The sequence below is a fragment of the Panthera onca genome, chromosome D4 (assembly GCF_046562875.1).
Source record: "Panthera onca isolate mPanOnc1 chromosome D4, mPanOnc1 haplotype 2, whole genome shotgun sequence".
NCBI lineage: Eukaryota > Metazoa > Chordata > Mammalia > Carnivora > Felidae > Panthera > Panthera onca.
In genome coordinates, this window is record NC_138351.1 from 32,957,634 (window position 1) to 32,977,187 (window position 19,554).

At 40.5% G+C, this 19,554-nt stretch overlaps 1 protein-coding gene across 1 annotated transcript in view; it reads right to left on the reverse strand.

The window, feature by feature from the left end:
- The window catches only part of GLDC (glycine decarboxylase), a 98,624-nt gene that overhangs the window by 25,127 nt on the left and 53,943 nt on the right, over window positions 1-19,554 (reverse strand). The window contains exons 13-16 of the mRNA XM_060609799.3: window positions 18,968-19,052; window positions 18,764-18,805; window positions 17,496-17,638; window positions 2,612-2,687 (exon numbers count right to left, since the gene is read on the reverse strand). Coding sequence (XP_060465782.2) covers window positions 2,612-2,687; window positions 17,496-17,638; window positions 18,764-18,805; window positions 18,968-19,052 — 346 coding nt within the window. The remainder of the gene's footprint in view (window positions 1-2,611; window positions 2,688-17,495; window positions 17,639-18,763; window positions 18,806-18,967; window positions 19,053-19,554) is intronic.

Genomic DNA, 19,554 nt, shown 5'->3' on the forward strand with positions numbered 1-19,554 from the left:
TGCTCGCAAATCTAAGTTAATATTGGACTAACAAATTGAGTTGTTAATTACAAAGGGTTTAAGACAATCCCTGGTGTTTGTTAAACAAATTTATAGTCCCCCAAATTAAACTGGTAAATCAAGAACTTGGTTGTTGCATTTTAGGAACCTCTGAAATTTAACCCAAGAGCAAATGTGAAAAATAATTGCCAAAAAACAGCTTGAAATAAGAGAACCATCAGGGACTCGGGTGGTTCTGTAGCATACAATTTCCCCACACTCCTTTTCAAAAAAGAAGGATGTATTTTACTGGATTCCATTAGGGTCTATTGTGCAGGAACAGCTGTCTGAGACTCTTCTGATATGGAAAAATCCTCCCTGATTATTTGAGTAATAAGTCATTTTCTTCTCTAACTGAAAATGTCAGCTTTAATTAAAATCTTTAATCTAGAAAGGATGCCAACATTTCCAAACTTAAGAGTTCTGTATTTCTACAAGCTCAGGGACTGGGTGGCCTTCCCTGTCTCTCCCACCCTCGGCCCTTCCCCAGCTTCAGTGGCTAGCTCCCTGCAGTCCTTCAGAATGAAAAAAATGACACTGTGGTTATAGCAGTGTGGACAATGGTCAGAGAAGAAACATCACATGCAGGGGGACAGACAGAGAAGAGAGGACTGGAAAACACAAAGAGAATGAAAAGGAACCATAAAGGATCTGTCAGTCACAGAAGAACTCTGCCCAGGCCCAATCAAAAGTTCTTTCATCCTTTCTGCTTGACCTTTCTGGTTTGGTCCCCCACTCCTGGACATTCACAGATACTTCCTGATGTCAGAGTGGAGACCTGGAAACAATAAGGGGTGGGGAGCATCACAGATTTGATGGAACCTGGATTTTAGCATGACCACTACAACGCAGATCTCAAAAATCTCTTTATAAAGCAGGGGCAGGAGGAGGATGAGGAAAAGGAGGCAACATGGAGGTGGTCACACAGAATGAATGGATCCCTTCCCGGGATCCCCAGACACCCAGTGGTTAGAAAGTATAACAAGGAGTTCCAGTGGCTACCTTAATACATGGAAGCCACAGAGGAAGAACAGAAGGGGGAACTTTTAATGTCAGTCACCTGCCATTCTTTCCCTGGACAACATGAGCTTCAATGTTTCCTTTCTGATGCTATGATAGTGCTGAGACTCTGAGGTCCAAAGAATGATTCTAGTTCTAAACTAACATTTCCTTAGAAACTTAAAGAATTCAAAACCACTAGGAAACCCAACTTGGAGTATCAGGGACTGTGTCTATCTGATTTATCACTTAATCTAACTCAGGACTGGCACACACCGTGCCTTGTATGTAACCAGGATTGAATAATTATTCAACTAATGATGTCCTCTTTTTCAAAGATTTTTGAAAATTAGTTCTACTCCCCAACTAGGACAAAGGCCTGAGAAAACATACCTGTGAAATCAGGATGGATAAACAGGAAGAGAAAGAAAATTCTTTTTTCCCTCCGTTTTTGAAAGTGAAGTATAACAGTTTTCAGATTCTCCATTGCAAAATACAGGCAACTAGCCACAAATAATCTTCTAGTTTTAATATACCCAGAAATGGACTGAGATAGGGCCACCAGCTTCTGCACTCCCACTAACTTGGGCAACCAGAACTAGCCTGGCACCCTTTTCTAAGTTTCCTGGGATGGGCAGTCACTTTTATCCTGCTCCCGACCCCTACCCACTGCTCCCTCTAAGAACTCCACCTCCACAACTCAGTGGAAGTTCTCGCTCAGTGTTGGTCAACACCAAAATGAAGACCTCAGAAACAGGCTCCTTCGCCACACTCTGAAGCCTATGTCAGATCAACTGCTAGAGGCACTGCTACCTGGAGATTAGTGGAGTCCAGTCAAGCCCATTAGCACCTGTGGGTCCCTAAACAGGCTCCACAAGCAGTTTGGACCCTGGAGACTAGACTCCCATACTGAGAGCAAAAACTGAAGCAGAACCATGAACTCTGCTCCACCATCTTCTTTTGCTGCTTAGAGATGACAATCCTCAATAGGGAATTTATTTATTCAATAAATATTTTATTAAAAAAAATTTTTTTTAAGTAATCTCTACAGCCAACGTGGGGCTCAAACTCATGATCCTGGGATAAAGAGTTGTGTGCTCTACTGACTGAGCCAGCCAGGTGCCCCTCAATAAACATTTTTTGAGCACACATATGATCAGAACTGTGTCTAGTCACAGTGGGGTTACAGGAGAATTAAAGGCAAGTCCCTACCCTTTGTCCAGGTGTAGGGCCAGGACTACACAAGGGAGAAGAGACCTGGAAGGGTAACATTCCTGCCCCTTCCATCCTTTGCAACCTGTGGAAAGCAGTTCCACGGCCAACTGGCTGACTTTTACAGACTGGGCTTGAGCAAAAACCTTTATTTTCAAATGTTTTCCCTCAAAATGGTCCGTGGAAGTGTCTCCGGGGCAAGGATCATAATGACCAGTTCAGGGAAATCTGTTTCTTGATTATATGTTCCCTAGCTGCTTCCAAGAAGGCTTAGAAGGAGTGCACCACAAAAGAAAAGGGACTCTGAGAGCTGGACCCACTGCCCCCTGATGGTGGGCAAGCACCACCTGCCCATACTTACTGTCCTGTGTCCCTCTCCTTTCCCCTCGAGGTAAGCTCGGATAGTGGCCAACCCAGCATATTCCCCCTGGGCTCCGCTGCAAAGACAAGAAGAGAAGGGTCAGGGCTTTGGGCCTCTTTGTTTTCATTGACTCATTCACTATTCACTGGGCAGGGACTGCATGTTCTCCATTTGACAAAAAGGCACTACCAGACACCATGGAAAGTTCACCTAGGATCTCTGCACAACCTAAAAGCTCTTGAATGACCACAGAATGGCACTCAGTCCATATACTAAAGCTCATCTACTCCTACTCAGAAATGGGCCTTTCAAACCTCGCTCAGTACCATGTATCTACGAATTCTATTACAGAAAATTTCAAAAATCACACATAAATAGTAGAATATAAGGAGCTGCCATATACGTATTATCCAGCTTTAACAATTCTTGGGTATGGTCAATCTTTTTCCAACCATATCCCACACTAACCCCCTCACTCTGAACTAGATTATTTTTATTAGGTGGGCTCCACACCCAACAGGGGGCTTAAACTCACAGCCCAGAGATCAAGAGTTGCATGCTCTACCTACTGAGCCAACTAGACACCTCCTGAACTAGATTGTTTTGAAGCAAAACTCAAGTATCATATCATTTTATCAATTAAAATGTCAGTGTGCATCTTTCAAGAGGAACAATTTTTAATAACATTAATTACAATTATTACACCTAAAACCAGAATTTGTCCATACTACATATATAATCAGTGATGATATTACCCCAAAGGAACTATGCCCTTTGAGTGTGGCAATAGTCCTTTATTCTTAGGTGAACTTTGCCATGCCCCCATGCATGTGGCAGCTAGAAGCTGCCCATACCCAACTAGGCAATCCTTGAAGACACCAATTTAAGAGCACACTTAATAACAGTCCAATGAGCAATACTGAGTCAATCATAAACTGTTACTTAATGTTCTCAGTAGTCTTTGCAGAAGGAAAGGGAAGTGAGTAATAGGTTTTTAAATCCCATTCAAAGTGGTTATTTCCTCTATTTTGCACAATTATACCATCCCTTAATCCTGTAGAAGACCCAGTGGTTTGGGTGTTCATCCATCCTAATCATCCCATAATACTGAGATAACACTCTAAAAGTACAAGTTGTAAGAATAAGATAAATTTCTAAATTTAAAAACTTCTAAAAGCTAGGGGTGATGGGTGGCTCATTGGGTTAAGCGTCCAACTTTGACTCAGGTCATGATCTTGCAGTTTGTGAGTTCGAGCCCCACGATGTGCTCTGTGCTGACAGCTCAGAGCCTGGAGCCTGCTTCATATTCTGTATCTCCCTCTCTCTCTGCCACTACCCCGCTCATGCTCTGTCTCTCAAAAATGAATGAACATTAAAAAAAAAATTTTTAACCAAAAGATAAAATTTGGAGCACTATTTTTGTTTTGTTTTGTTTTGTTTTGTTTCCTTGTTTGTTTTATTTTGAGAGAACACCAGGACAAAACCAGTTGGATTTGAAATGTTTTCAAACTACTGTGGGGACACTGATGGTCTGGTGTTAGGAAACAGCAGAATTGAGGACTTAGGTCAGGAGAGATAACAGGGAAGCATCTGGGGCTTATAGGCTGGCTGGAGAAAGAGAAAGTGGTGACTTGCAAAGCAATAGGATAGGGTAGATTAGCTAAGTAATAGTAATAATAAGTATAAATTGCTCCATTAATTAAACACTTCCTACTTAACAGGCACTCTGCACAGAGTACAGAGAAATGGTAGCCCTTGTTGTGGGGGTTGCCACTAAAGCATTTTACATCATCTTATTTGGTCCTTATTTAATCCTCCCAATACCCCCATATGATAGGTCCATCACCCCCATTATGTACATGAAGAAACTGAGGTTAAAGTGTTACATGCCCACATGGCCAACAGTGACAGAATTAGACTTCAGTACAAGTTGGCCTCTCAAGGAGCCTCATGTTTCCCCTGAGAGCAGTACTGTTTCTCCGAGCACATTGTGCTTCCCAAAGGATTCAGAGCTGTGATTTTCTTTCACATAACCCTTGTCGAACTAGGGAGGGTTGGCTAACACATATAATAAGTTTCTTGTCACTTACACTGAGTGAGGTCTGCCTCTTCCCTCTTCCAAAGAGGTAGGCAGACATGAGTCTTCCATTTTCCTGTCTTTGGAAAAACAAGTTGTTGCTCACTTGTTGTTTTTATTTTGGAAACAGAAAAATGAATATGCTTCAGCAAACCACCAATACCAAGTTACCTAGCCTCTGTTTCCTCATCTCTAAAATAGGGATAATTATTGTACCCATATGCACTCAGTATTTTGTTACTGTTATAACACAATCCTATAAGTGCACTGTACATTGAAAATTATTTTAGAACTCAAAGTACTTTGTGTGCCTGTCTTATCTCAATTAGAGTGTAAGCCTTGAGGGTAGGATATAGTTCTCAGCATATAGAGAACAGTACTCTGCATGGACTTTGTTCAAAATTTAGTTCCCATGGCCATATCATGGAAAGAGCCTAAATGTCCATCAACTGACGAATGGATTAAGAAGATGTGGTTTAAATATACAATGGGATACTACTTGGCAACGAGAAAAAATGAAATCTGGCCATTTGTAGCAACATGGATGGAACTGGAGAGTGTTATGCTAGGTGAAATAAGTCAGGCAGAGAAAGACAGATACCATATGTTTTCCCTCAAATGTGGATCCTGAGAAACTCAACAGAAGACCAGAGAGGAGGAGAAGGAGGGGAAAAAAGTTATAGAGAAGGAGGGAGGCAAACCATAAGAGACTCTTAAATACTGAGAACAAACTGAGGGTTGGTGTTGGGGGAGGGGGGAGGGGAAAGTGGGTGATAGGCATTGAGGAGGGCACCTGTTGTGATGAGCACTGGGTGTTGTATGGAAACCAATTTGACAATAAATTTCATATTAAAAAAATTAGAAAATAAAATAAAATAGCCAAAAAAGTTGGTAGAAAAAAACCAAAACAAACAAAAACAAAAAAAACCCAAAATTTAGTTCCCATCTCCAGCCGAAGCAGTCAACATTGATATCCTTTCTTCCATGGGAAGGGGACTCAACAAATGGATTCTATACTTACCTCTATTTTTTTCTCATGACTTCTACTCATCTTATTTTGTTGGAAACCAATCAAGGTGTTCAGAACAGGAATGAAAGAGAATGGAACTGTGAGCCAGTAATCCAAGAGAGAGGCATTATCCTACGGATGATCATAAGTGCTAGATGTGGCAACTTAAAACTAAATGCCACATAAGGAGCGCCTGAGTGGCTCACTCGGTTGTGTTGACTCTTGATTTTGGCTCAGGTCATGATCGCACCATTCATGAGATAGAGCCCTTAGATGGGCTGGCATTGACAGCACGGAACTTGCTTGGGATTCTTTCTCCCTCTCTCTGCCCTTATCCCACTTATGCTCTCTGTCAAAATTAATAATTTTTTTTTTTAAATCTTAATAAATAAATAAATAAATGCCACAAAAGCTTATTATTGGGATTCTATTAAAATAAGAGGAATTAGTGCCACATGTTGATGGAAATTATGAAAAATAACTGCTTATCTCCATAACCCAGATTGAGAGTCCATCAGAAAACCACTACATGTGGAGAAAAAACACAGCAAAAACAGTGGTTTTCTGACATCCATTTAAATTGAAGTGGTTGGTGGCTTGGATCTGCAGAGTTGGCCACAGAAAGGAGGACACTAGTGGGTGGGGAGCCTCAGACCCACAGAAGTGTCAAGTAAGCATAAGCTTAAATTGTCTTAGAAAAACAACATCCTCCAGTCATGGCATATATTCAGGCTGGTGAAAGAACTGCTACATATTGTACTGCTAAACACAAAATGAGCAAAGTCTAGCAGACAACATCCTCCAAAACACAGACTCACTGCACAAAAAAATCTATAAGAAGTCTTAGACTATAAGAAGCTAGAACAAGGACAATGTCCCACAAGGTGAAAATAAAATGCAGTTGATGGGATTCAACAGTTTTGTAATGATTAAACTAGACTATTAGTATCAGTGTAGAATTCTAAGTGCAATGCTAGTCAGTGTGAACTTAGCAAAAGGTTTGGGGGGGAGAAGAAGAGGGTAGAATTTGAAGATGGCATGACAGAAACAGGGTGACACTACAGCTCTTTTGCTAGAAAGAACTAGAACTAGAATTCAAGGACACAAATGTCAATGATTTTTATCACTTTACCTTCATCTTTGCTAAGAACCCTGGGATTTAGAAATACTGCAACTTAGTTCTACCTGGAAAGGTTTAGTTTTTAGACCTGTGGAACAAATTTTTATTGGACCTTCACACAAGATGAATCCCAAGGGAGACTTAAAGACTTCTGCTAGATGTTAGAAATATGACTGCAGATGATCTAACAATCAATGATGAAGAAGGAATAAGGCCTGCTCATACGGATGATTGTGGAGAACATTCATGGTGAGTAGACACAGGTAGAAAGCTTAGCACTCCTTAAGCATAAAACTAAAGATGGGTTAAGATAATGAATGAATTTTGGGGGCACCTGGGGGGCTCAGTTGGTTACTAGTCCAACTTCAGCTCAGGTCATGATCTCACTGTGAGTTCAAGCCCTGCATCAGACTCTGAGCCTGGAGCCTGCTATGGATTCTGGATCTCCCACTCTCTCTTACCCTTCCCTGCTCATGTTCTCTCTCTCTCAAAAATAAATGTAAAAAAAATTTTTTAAAGAAGGTTTTTATCTTAAAAATTGGGGGGGGTAGGCAGGGGCGCCTGGGTGGCTCAGTCAGTTAAGCATTTGACTTCAGTTCAGGTCATGGTCTCACAATTTGTGAGTTCGGGCCCCATGTCAGGCTTTGTGCTGACAGCTCAGAGCCTGGAGTCTGCTTCGGATTCTGTGTCTCCCCCTCTCCCAACCCCTCCCCCGTTCATGCTCTCTCTCAAAAAATAAATTAAAAAAAAAAAAAGAAGAAGAAGTAGGAAGGGAGCAAACATTCCCAATCACTATCCATTAACAAGTTATTGAACATGTGACCCAATCACAGCATAGAGGAAACTCCCACAGCCTGGGACTTCATAATCTGGAGGGAATGACCCAAGAAGTGGGACAGTCACAGATTTTCCAGTGATAGTGGTGACCCTTCACCTGGAGTAACCCTGATTTGTTCTCTGCTGCAAGCCTCCCTTGGGTATTGTCACCTAATTCATAGGTGGATTTGAAAGTTTTTTATTATAAAATAAAACATTCATGTGTTTAAAAAACTTGCATCTATATAAAAAAAAGCAACCTTCTCCCATTCTTCCCCATCTAATTCTCCAAAAGGAAACACTATTAATGATATGGTTTTTAAAATTTTATAATTTTTTTTTAATTAACGTTTATTTATTTGTTTTCAGAGAGAGAGAGAAAAGCACAAGCTGGGTAGAGTCAGAGAGGAGAGACAGAATCCCAACAGGCTCCGCACCATCAGTGCAAGAGCCCGATGCAGGGCTTGACCCCAGGAACCGTGAGATCATGACCTGAGATGAGATCAAGAGTCAGATGTTTAAACAATTGTGTCATCCAGGTGCCCCTGTGATATATGTTTTGATGTCAAACTCCCCTCAACCAAACACTTTAATAATACCACTATCAAGTGCTTGGGAAGTGACCAAGTGAAACATTAGCTAAGAAACTGACATGGTGGGATGCCTGGTGGGAAGAATCTGACTTTGGTTCAGGTCAAGATCTCACGGTTCATGTGCTGGAGCTCCACTTTGAGCTAGCTCAATTTCTCTCTCTCTCTCTCTCTCTCTCTCTGTCCCCTTGCTCACTTGCGATCTCAAAAGAAAAGAAAAGAGAAGAAAAAAAGAAACTGACATGGTAAAACTGATCCCAGTAAGAGGATCAAAACAGCCACTGCTTCAAAATGACCCACTTTAGTCCATGGCAACATCCTAAGACACCTCCAAGAAAATAAAGTAAAAAATGGCACTGATTCCTATCTTATGAATGGAATAAATAGGGTGACTGACAATTTTTCCAATAAACATACCTTGGAAGCAATAGGATATTAATCAGTCTAATTCTGTTGCTTACCTCAAGTACCCAAACACTGCCTGGGTCTCCATTCCAATGAGCTTATAATAAAAATCTCAATGTATCATTCTGGAATGTTCTTACCAATCTGTATCTGATTTAAAAAATTTTTAATGTTTATTATTTGAGGGAGAGAGAGAGAGAGACAGGGAACAAGCAGGGGAGGGGCAGAGAGAGAGGGAGATGCAGAATCGGAAGCAGGCTTCAGGCTGTGGACTGCCAGCAAAGAGCCCTACGTGGGGCTCGAACCAACAGACCATGAGATCATGACCTGAGATGAAGTCGGCCGCTTAGCCAACTGAGCCACCCAGGCACCCCAGTCTATATCTGATTTGACTTAAGCTGAATTCTATACTTAACCTTTAGATTCTGTCAAGAAACATCTGAATAGATCCAGCTGTTCTAACCATTCTGATATCCGAAGAGTATGTTAAAGCAATGGTTCTCAAACTTAAATCTCCAAAGCATCAGCATCACCTGGGAACTTGATAGAAATTCAAGTTCTGAAGTACTGAGTCAGAAATTCTGAGGGTGTGACCAAGTGCAAAAACCACTGCTCCAAGCCTTACAAACTGCAAAAATCAAAATATGCTTTTGAGACTTAAGGAAACTGGGGGAGGGGAGGTCCTTCTCACTATTTTCTGTGTCCCCAAAGATGGTTCTCTTCATCCTTCACCCTTCTTTCTCTTCCTCCTGGTGTTCTGAGTACTTCTTTAGGAAATCAGTCTCTGACCAGAGGTCTCTGATATCTGGCTTCCTGGAGTTCTCTGATAGGAGGGTTCTGAAGCTGCATCAGGCTCAGTAGGAAAGCATTATCAGAGATTATCAATGGTATCAGTCATGTTAGGGCTAATTAATCAATTATGAGCTCAAGAATGGGGGTGTGGGGGGTAACAACCATCAAGTGTTTTGATTCTCCTTACTGTAAACTGTCCTGATACACACATGGTGGTCATGACTTAGTCTTCAAAGGGCAGTTTCAAAGTTCAGTCCACTGGAAGATATTAATCATCTAACTAAACCTTCCTCTTTGGTGTTCTTTCAGGGCAACACACTTTCCACACCTCAGTGATGCACATTAGAATCACCCAGGAAGAGTTTTAAAAACCTTGATTCCTGAACTCCACCGTAAGGGGAAATTCTGATGCAACTAGTTTGTGGAGTGAGAAGAGCATCAGTATTCTTCAGAGTCTCCCCAAGTAATTCTAACATACAGCCAGGACTATGAATCTCTGTAACCCCAGTGGTTTTCCCAGGATGGTAGTTAAAACAGCACATTAGCATCATCCAGATACTTGTTAGAAATGCAAAATTCTCAGGCTCCAAACTAGACTTACTGAATCAAACTCTGGCTGTGAAGCTAGCAAGTTAATGAGCTCCCCCAGGTGATTCTCATGTGCAATAAAGTTTGAGATCCATAGATTATGCCCTGTTTATACACCTTTATTTAAGAACCTCCAGGGAAGGGGAGCCTGGGTGGCTCAGTTGGTTAAGTATTTCTGACACTTGGTTTCAGCTCAGATCATAATCTCAAGGCTCTTGAATTCAAGCCCCGAGTCAGGCTCCATACTGACAGTGTGAAGCCTGCTTGGAATTCTCTCTCTCCCTTTCTCTGCCCTCCGCTACTTGTGCTTGCTCTCTCTCAAAATAAATGAATAAACTTAAAAAAAGAAGAAGAACCTTCCTGGAGATTCTGGAAAAGCAACTGCCAGCCTCAATCTACATTCAAGATCATAGTTTGCTGCTTTTAAAGACAAAAGCAACTTATTCACTCTTATAAGCCAAAGGAGCTAATAGTAATTCCAGATTGTATTTCACATTAGATATCTGTGGAAGGTGTTAATTACTGTTGCTGTGTGCCTCAAACATTACATTACTCAGCATTACATTACCCAGCAATTTCTGGAGTGTATTTGTGAGCTGCTGAATGATTTTAAGAGTGTCACAGTGTAATGGGGAACAAGTCAAAGCAAGCCACACTGGGCACAATGGAAAATGGAAAGGTAATTAAATATTTTATGGCGATTTTCTTCACCAAACTGGAAATGCTCTCCAGGTTTGTAGATTGAGCAAATAAATAGGAGAAAGGGGGACAAGTTTCTTGACATTTTTGTTTCAAGTCTTTTAAACACCTTGGGGATCTTAGGAATCCCAGAAAATAGACCTAATAAAGGTTTAGTCACATGGACAAAAGATTTTATGCCACAATTTATCATAATAAAATCCTTTATCAACTATAATCACTGGCCATTCCTCAATTAAACCTCACTCAGGGGGCGCCTGGGTGGCGCAGTCGGTTAAGCGTCCGACTTCAGCCAGGTCACGATCTCGCGGTCCGTGAGTTCGAGCCCCGCGTCAGGCTCTGGGCTGATGGCTCGGAGCCTGGAGCCTGTTTCCGATTCTGTGTCTCCCTCTCTCTCTGCCCCTCCCCCGTTCATGCTCTGTCTCTCTCTGTCCCAAAAATAAATACAAAAAAAAACGTTGAAAAAAAAAAAATTTAAAAAAAAAAAAAAAAACCTCACTCAGATCAATAACATAGCATTTGCTTTCTTGCTGTATAGGACAGATGCCTACATCATCACTAAGGAGGAAGCCATATAACAGAGGTTTGGAGGCCTCCACACATTGTGGGTGCTATCCTTACAACTTTGAACTGCTGAATTTCCTTTCAGAGAAAAATCCTCTGACAAGAAAGCAAGTCTATATCCAGGCATAAACTATTAGAGAAGGAACAAAAGCCTCCTGTAAGCATAATGTAGATAGAAGTGTACTGGATCTGGACACTATTGAAGGGCCTAGCAGCAAAGATGAGGTATAGAAGTCAGGGCCATATATGCAGAAACACTCAGGTTTGTCCCTGAAAATATAGTTCTCTTACACAGGCCTATTAGAACCAGAGTTGTATTTCAAGTTCAATATTATTCTCTTCTGCAGAGCTTGGTTCCTTTCCCTTTGTTATGAGCCTTTCACACTTTGAGTACTGAGTTGCTCCTAAAACTGAGGTAGTATATGATTTGGCTCCAACCCGAGGGCAAGCTTCGAAGCTGGCTTCATCATGCCATCAGCTGACGGAGAAATCCTCTGAGATCAGGAGACCCAGGCTAGAAATGAATCTGCAAGCGTCTTACATTGCATTTAATTATTTCATAATACACATGTCCCCCAAATAAAATTAACTTCTTTTCATTTTTTTGAATTAACTTCTTTTTAGATTATATATTAAACATATATCATGGTTTAAAAAGGTTTTTCGTAATCTAAAAAAGGATAAGGACAAAAAGTATTGAAATTCTACCACCTTGAGATACCTATTCTTTTCTTTACCTCTTTTGAACTATAACTCTGCATAGATATATAAAACAGTATGGCCATTCCTCAAAAAATTAAACCGAGTCACCATATATCCAATGTCACACTTGAGCATATACCCCAAGAATTAAAACCAGGGACTCAGGGATGTATGTACCAATTTTCATAGTAACAATATTCACAATAGCCAAAGGGTGGGAATAACACAAATGTCCATCAATAAATGAAAAGATAAACAAGATGTGATATATACATACAGTGGAATATTGATCAGCCTTAAAAAGGATATGTTGAGGGGTGCCTGAGTGGCTCAGTTAGTTGAGCATCCAGCTTGGGCTCAGGTCAAGATCTCGCAGTTAGTGAGGTCAAGGCCCGCGTTGGGCTCTATGCTGACAGCTCAGAGCCTGGAGCCTGCTTCAGATTCTGCGTCTCCCTCTCTCTCTGCCCCTCACCCATTCATGCTCTGTCTCTCTCTCTCTCTCTCTCTCTCTCTCTCTCTCTCTCTCAAAAATAAACAAACATTTAAAAATATTTAAAAAAAAAAGGATATGCTGACACATGCTACAAGATAAAGACATGGATATAAAGACATTATGCTAAGTAAAATAAGCCAGATATAGAAGGACAAACATGATGTGTTTCCTCCTACATGACAAACTTAGAGTAGTAAAGTTAAAAGCGGCAGAAAATAAAAGCACCAGCCAGTGGCTGGTGTAACACAGAAATGGGGAGTTGTTGTTTAATGGGTAAAGAACTTTAAGAAGACAAAGTCCTGGAGTTGGATGGTGTTGATGGTTGCAAAACAATATAAATGTACTTCATGACATTGAATTGTACTCTTAAAAATGTAATTTTTAATTGGTAAATTTTCATGTTATGTTTATTTTACCACAAAAAAAACTTTTAGAGTTGCAAAACATTACTAATGCTACTTCCTAAAATTCTTGCCATATTTAACTTTTAAGTATACAATAGCAGCGCCTGGGTGGTTCAGTTGGATAAGTGTCCAAATGCGGCTCAGGTCATGATCTCATGGTTTGTGAGTTCAAGCCATGCATTAGGATCCCTGCTGTCAGCACAGAGCCTGCTTTGAATCCTCTGCCCCCTCTCTCTCCGCCCCTCCCCCGCTTGCGCTCTCACAAAATAAATAAACTTGAAATAAATAAATAAATATTATACAGTAACAAAAAAGGAAAGGAACCATTCACTCTTTATTTATTTATTTATTTATTTATTTTTTGTCTTTATTTATTTTTGAGAGAGACAGAGACAGAGTGTGAGCAGGGAAGGGGCAGAGAGAGGGGGAGACACAGAAAGCAGGCTCCAGGCTCTGAGCTGTCAGCACAGAGCCCAATGAGGGAATCAAACTCCCCAACTGTGAGATCATGACCTGAGCGGAAGCCAGACGCTTAACCTTAACCGACTGAACCACACAGGTGCCAGGGAAAGGAAACATTTAGATATATTTTGGTGTCCAGACTCTAGTCTACAGACATACTGACCAACTCCAATTAGGTATAAGTGAAAACACCAAGAAGTGGTCTTGAGAAGGAAAACAAGATAAAAGGGGCCAGCCAGATAACCCCAGATGAGGCTGGATACTCCCCTTGCATACTTTTGGCTTCTGTAATCTTGTTTGCCTCCTGCCTCCACCAACTACCTGTGTAGCACCACTGATAAAGGACCCCTCCCCTTTTTCTTTTGTCTCTCAACCCCCTACCATCCCCAGCCATAAAAGGAGACTGACCCAAAGTTGGGGCTCAGCCTTTGGAGGTGACTCTGCTAGGCCAGCACTGGTGTGCAATAAACAGTTTTTTGTGATTCCCTGAGTGCATGTGGCTTGTCTCTTCCTAGGTGCCGAGGAGTTGCTGTAACAGCCTCTTGATAATTGCTACCGCACCCTTTATTTTATGAGCATAATTTCAGTGGCTGACACGATACATCAAATTCTTCCTCTGTACAGAACACTCAAGAAAACTTCTTACAATAAATATGAAGCCTACATCAGCATCTTGGATTGGTCACTAGCCAGCAATAAATCATGATAAATAACAGTTAACCCTATGGTAGACTAATTATAATACTTCAAACATAGGTTATAAGACCTGAAAATATAATTCACTTGTGGAGAGAAGCTTAGCACAAGTAAACCAAGATAGTGTCATAGCAAGATAAAAATAAAATCTCTTGCATATAGAATATATGGTGCATCCCTTCCTCTTTTCCTCAAATTAAGACATCAAATCACTTTCATCTCTGGAAGCATGGCCCTTGATAGAAGGGCCAACAAAAGAGCAGGGCATTTCCTCACCTGTCAGAGCAGCCTCTGCTAAGAACCAGAAATATCCCTCATCTTAAGCCTCAACTTTGGGTACAGCTACTGTCACTTTCAAATCAGCTCCTAGAAATAAGTGTTACACCTGGGAATCTCTGTAGTGTAAGAAGGCATCACTGACAGGAAAGGCATCTTGATAATGATCTCTTTATTTTCTGCACAACTTAAATGGGGTAATGAAACTCACTGCCAATCATATGAGGAGAGCAGGACAGAGAAACTTCTAAGAGAGTAGTTCTTAACCTTGCCTGGTCTTTCTCTCTTTCTCAAAATAAATAACTTAAAAAAAAAAAAAAAAAAAACTACTCATGCCTGTGTCCCTTCCCTTACCCCTCTTTTGCTATTAAGATTATGATTCAATTTGTGATTGTGATCTGATCATCAGGATCTTTTTATAAACGCACCACATGAGTAATTTTTATGCAGGGTTGGGAACCATTTTATTAAGGGAAGGCAAACTTCCTCATTTGTAGGTCAGACTTCTGGGAATCCTGTTTTGGCCCTCAATTAGCTGCAAAAGCTAATGATTTAAGAGTTAAAATAATCCTGAAAAATTACTAATCCACAGAAGATGTAATCATATTCCATCACTAGAGGGCAAAATTTCTTCACTTTCAATATTTATTTAACGTATTATTTCTTCAGGCTAATCATTCAGTTTCCTTTCCTCCTTTGAAAAGGAAGAGGGGCCGGATGATGATGTTTTAAAAAAGGCATGAAGCCTGACTTTCATGAATATCATTCCTTCCTATTTATAAAATCAGGGTTCCAGAGGCTATTATTAAAAGATCTCTGTGTCCTTTCATTTGCATATGCCCCCTTCCTAAAAGGTTTGTATTTTATAGGATATACTGTTTTTACAGAGTGCATGGCTTTGCTGTATACCCTATCTTACCAAACAGGAGGTGGGGCTTGGCTGTATCTAAGATCTGATTATTTTCTGTTGCACAGAGTCAGAAAATAAATGTCTCAGTTTTAAAATCATTTGATTTTTGTATCTTGAAATACAAAGTCTGCATTTCTAACAAGCTCCTAGGTGTTGCCAGTGTTGAGGCTGCTGGTGGAAAATTAACACTTGAGTAGTGGAAGGTGGAAAAGCCAGCGGCAGAAACACAACTCTTCTGAAGATACTTAAAATGTGGACTCCTGCTGGTAGTGTTTGTCTGCCTATCCATCTATGATGTATCTATTCCCATGAAGACAGTTCACAAACCTAGTGGATTCCAAATTGGAAATCAGAAGGGATCAGAATCACTTGTTTGCTTCTTAAAAATAAAGATCCTTAGTCCCAACTGCTGGAGATTATGATTAGTAGGTCTGGAGAGGGACACAGACATTTGTATCTTTAACAAGTACCCAGGAGATTTTGCTAGAGCCCTCTGCTTTTAAAAATCACTGTTATTCTTTATCCACGGGATACAAGTATGCTGTTTCAAAGGGACACATGCACCCCCATGTTTATAGCAGCATTATCAACAATAGCCAATGTATGGAAAGAGCCCAATGTCCATCGATGGATGAATGGATAAAGAAAATATGGTGTATATATACATACACACACAATGGAGGATTACTAGGCAATCAAAAAAGAACAAAATCTTGCCATTTACAACTACATGGATGGAACTGGAGGGTATTAAGCTAAGTGAAACTAGAGAAAGACAAAAATCATATGACTTCACTCATATGAGGACTTTAAGAGACAAAAGAGATGAACATAAGGGAAGGGAAACAAAAATAATATAAAAACAGGGAGGCGGACAAAACAGAAGAGACTCATAAATATGGAGAACAAACTGAGGGTTACGGGAGGGGTTGTGAGAGGGGGGATGGGCTAAATGGGTAAGGGGCACTAAGGAATCTACTCCTGAAATCATTGTTGCACTATATGCTAACTAGTTTGGATGTAAATTTAAAAAAAATAATAAAAAATAAAATTAGAGGGGCGCCTGGGTGGCGCAGTCGGTTAAGCGTCCGACTTCAGCCAGGTCACGATCTCGCGGTCCGTGAGTTCAAGCCCCGCGTCAGGCTCTGGGCTGATGGCTCGGAGCCTGGAGCCTGTTTCCGATTCTGTGTCTCCCTCTCTCTCTGCCCCTCCCCCGTTCATGCTCTGTCTCTCTCTGTCCCAAAAATAAATAAAAAATGTTGAAAAAAAAATTAAAAAAAAAAAAAATAAAATAAAATTAGAGTGCTAAAAATAAATAAATAAATAAATACATAAATATCACTCTTCAAAAACATATCCTTTACATATAAGGAGACAGAGGCCAGAGGCGGGCAGGGGACTTTCTTTTTTTTTTTTTTTTTTTTTAATGTTTTATTCATTTTTGAGACAGAGAGAGACAGAGCATGAACAGGGGAGGGGCAGAGAAAGAGAGGGAGACACAGAATCCTAAATAGGCTCCAGGCTCTGAGCTGTCAGCACAGAGCCTGATGCGGGGCTTGAGCTCACAGACCACAAGATCATGACCTGAGCCGAAGTCAGATGCTCAACTGACTGAGGCACCCAGGCACCCCTGGCAGGGAACTTTCAAAGTTAGTGACAGAAGGAACCAGGATCTAGGGTCTCCTGACCCTACTGGATTGAGACGTGGCTTCCAGTTAGGAGTTAATGTATACTTGATTCTAATTATTATGCTATGTCATTGATGGATGTAGTAACTAGTTTCCAAAGACGGCCCACAATGAACCTCAATTCTGGACATTCACACCCATGTATCATCCACTCTTGCATTCAAACTGAGCTGACTCTGTCACTTGCTGAATAAATAGCATAGCATCTGGAAATGACGCTGTGAAACTTCAGAGGCTAAGCCTTAAGGAGTTTGCAGCTTCCACATTCTTCCATTATGGAACACTCCATTTTGAACCCAGACAACATTCCAGGAGGAATGACACTCGAGCAACCACATGGAGAAGTCTACATGGGCAAGAACCAAGACCCAGGTCAGCATACTCAGCTGCGTTCCCAGCCAGCTGCCTATCACTAATTTTCTGGCTATGTGAATGTGACTACAATGGACCTTCTAGCCATCCGCCCCAGTGGATTTCAACTGTCTACTCAACTCTCAGAGTAAGAAATAATAAATTGTTTTTTCAAGCTTCCAAGTTTTGGAGTGGGTGTTATACCACATGAGATAGATGAAATGACAGAAGAAATCTCTTACCTGTTAGGCTGGAAAGAGATTCGGTCATAGCCCGTGAGTTCACACAAGTCCTTCTCAAGCTCTCGGAAAAGTTGCTGATATCCTTGAGCTTGGTCCAGAGGCACAAACGGGTGGATATTTGCAAACTCCTTCCATGTAATAGGCTGAAGAGCAATGGGGTAGAAGACACATGCATATGTACATATTGTAATAGTAATTACCAATACTAACTTTAATGATGATGATGAGTATAGTAATAGCTAACACAAAGAGTGCTTACTATGTGCTAGGCACTGTTTTAAGCACTTTAAATATATTCATTTAAACCTCACCACAATCTTAACAGATAAATACTGTTACTGCCATCATTTTACAAGTGGGTCACAAAAGCCCAGAAAGGGAACTTACACAAAAATATAAACTTTTTCTATCTTTTCAGGAACAAAATATATTTATATCCATGAAATCCAATGAGTTGTTGCAGGTAAGGTTTACTCAAACTCTTATACAGCACCTATATTATTCTGTCTTCATTGAGCAGAACAAGATATAAACCAAAGTAAATGGGGAAAACCTTTCTAATAACAATATAACATGATTTCCTTTGCCTGATGTCATTTGTCGTATGGAAAAAAAGGAAGATAGTTTTGCTAAAATGGATCCTAGCCTAGTAGAGATACTTACCAACTACATGATCAGGTTACACAAATCTTCTGTTGATATAAGAAATAAATGAAAACCTCCAGTCCATACCCTTCTGGTATTTCTAGAAAGAAGGCTTAAGGTTCTGAATTCTACTGAGCATAATAAACTCCAAGTTGATAAAAGCTTTTTACAATGCAGATTTAAAAGGGGGAATAGGAGGGGCACCTGGCTGGCTCACTCAGTAGACATATGACTCTTAGTCTCGGAGTTGTGATTTGATTTCCACATTGGATGAGGAGATAACTTAAAATAAAATCTTAAAAAAGTACACAAATAAATAAATAACAGGGGTAGGAAAGCATAAATACTTTAATATTAGTTAATTATTAATTACATATATTAATTTAATTAATAATGTTTATTTTAATTAAAAAAATAATTTTACTCATAAATTTAAATGACCAAGTCGCAATAAAACTAGGGTTTGTCCTGAGATTGTTGAATACCAGGTAAAGAATTATTTAGACAGTTACTAAATCACAGTCCCAGTAGCTTTCTCTAGTTATCCACTTATGTACAAGCTAGAACACTGCTCCTATTAAATTCCTTCCTAAGAAAAGTTTTTAAGAAAACCTCCTACTTACTGCGAGTTCAGATGAGCTGTTGAGCTTCATGGTGCAGGACCCCTTTAAGAAGCACATCCAAAATATATCACATTAATGATTTCCTCTTATCCCTCTGATCTCCCAACATGGCCACCCCTTCATTCCTCTTGCAGCATATCAGCTGCAACCCAAAGAGGTGGAACCAGGCGTGAGATAGAAGCAGGAATAAAAGGCAACAATTACCAGTGGAATCATGCTGTGAACAAGGGAAATATCTTTGTTTTCCAATTTCTTCATATATCGGACAATGTTTGTTTCTGAGTGATAGCTATGAACACAAAACACATGATTTGGGCCATTATAATGAGCTAAGAGTCCATGCACATCCTCCTGAAAGATAAGACACACTGAGATCTACCTTCAAACTACAGATCAAATTGAGCCATAGCCAACATGCTAACAAAGTGCCAGAAGGAAGGACATAGAACCCCCACAAACCTCAGGGATGCACCAGGACAAGAAGCTTCCTGTGGTCAGGTTAGGAAGAAGAGGATGTTGAGTTCCTGGGTATGAACATCAGCCTGGCAACTATGCATCCAAACTCCCCTCTTCCTGACAAGTAAGTGGGTTAGGGGTTACAGTTCCAATGGAGCAGAGCCAGCAACAGGTGGCTTTGCCACAATCAGGAATGGAATCCTTATGGCAATGGTTTCTTAGTGAGCCATGGCTGAGCTACAAAAACCAGATCCATCTCACAGGTGGATTCAGAAGCCACTCTCTATTGTACTCCTGAGCCACAGTACACAATGCAGAAGTCTCACACCCAAGCA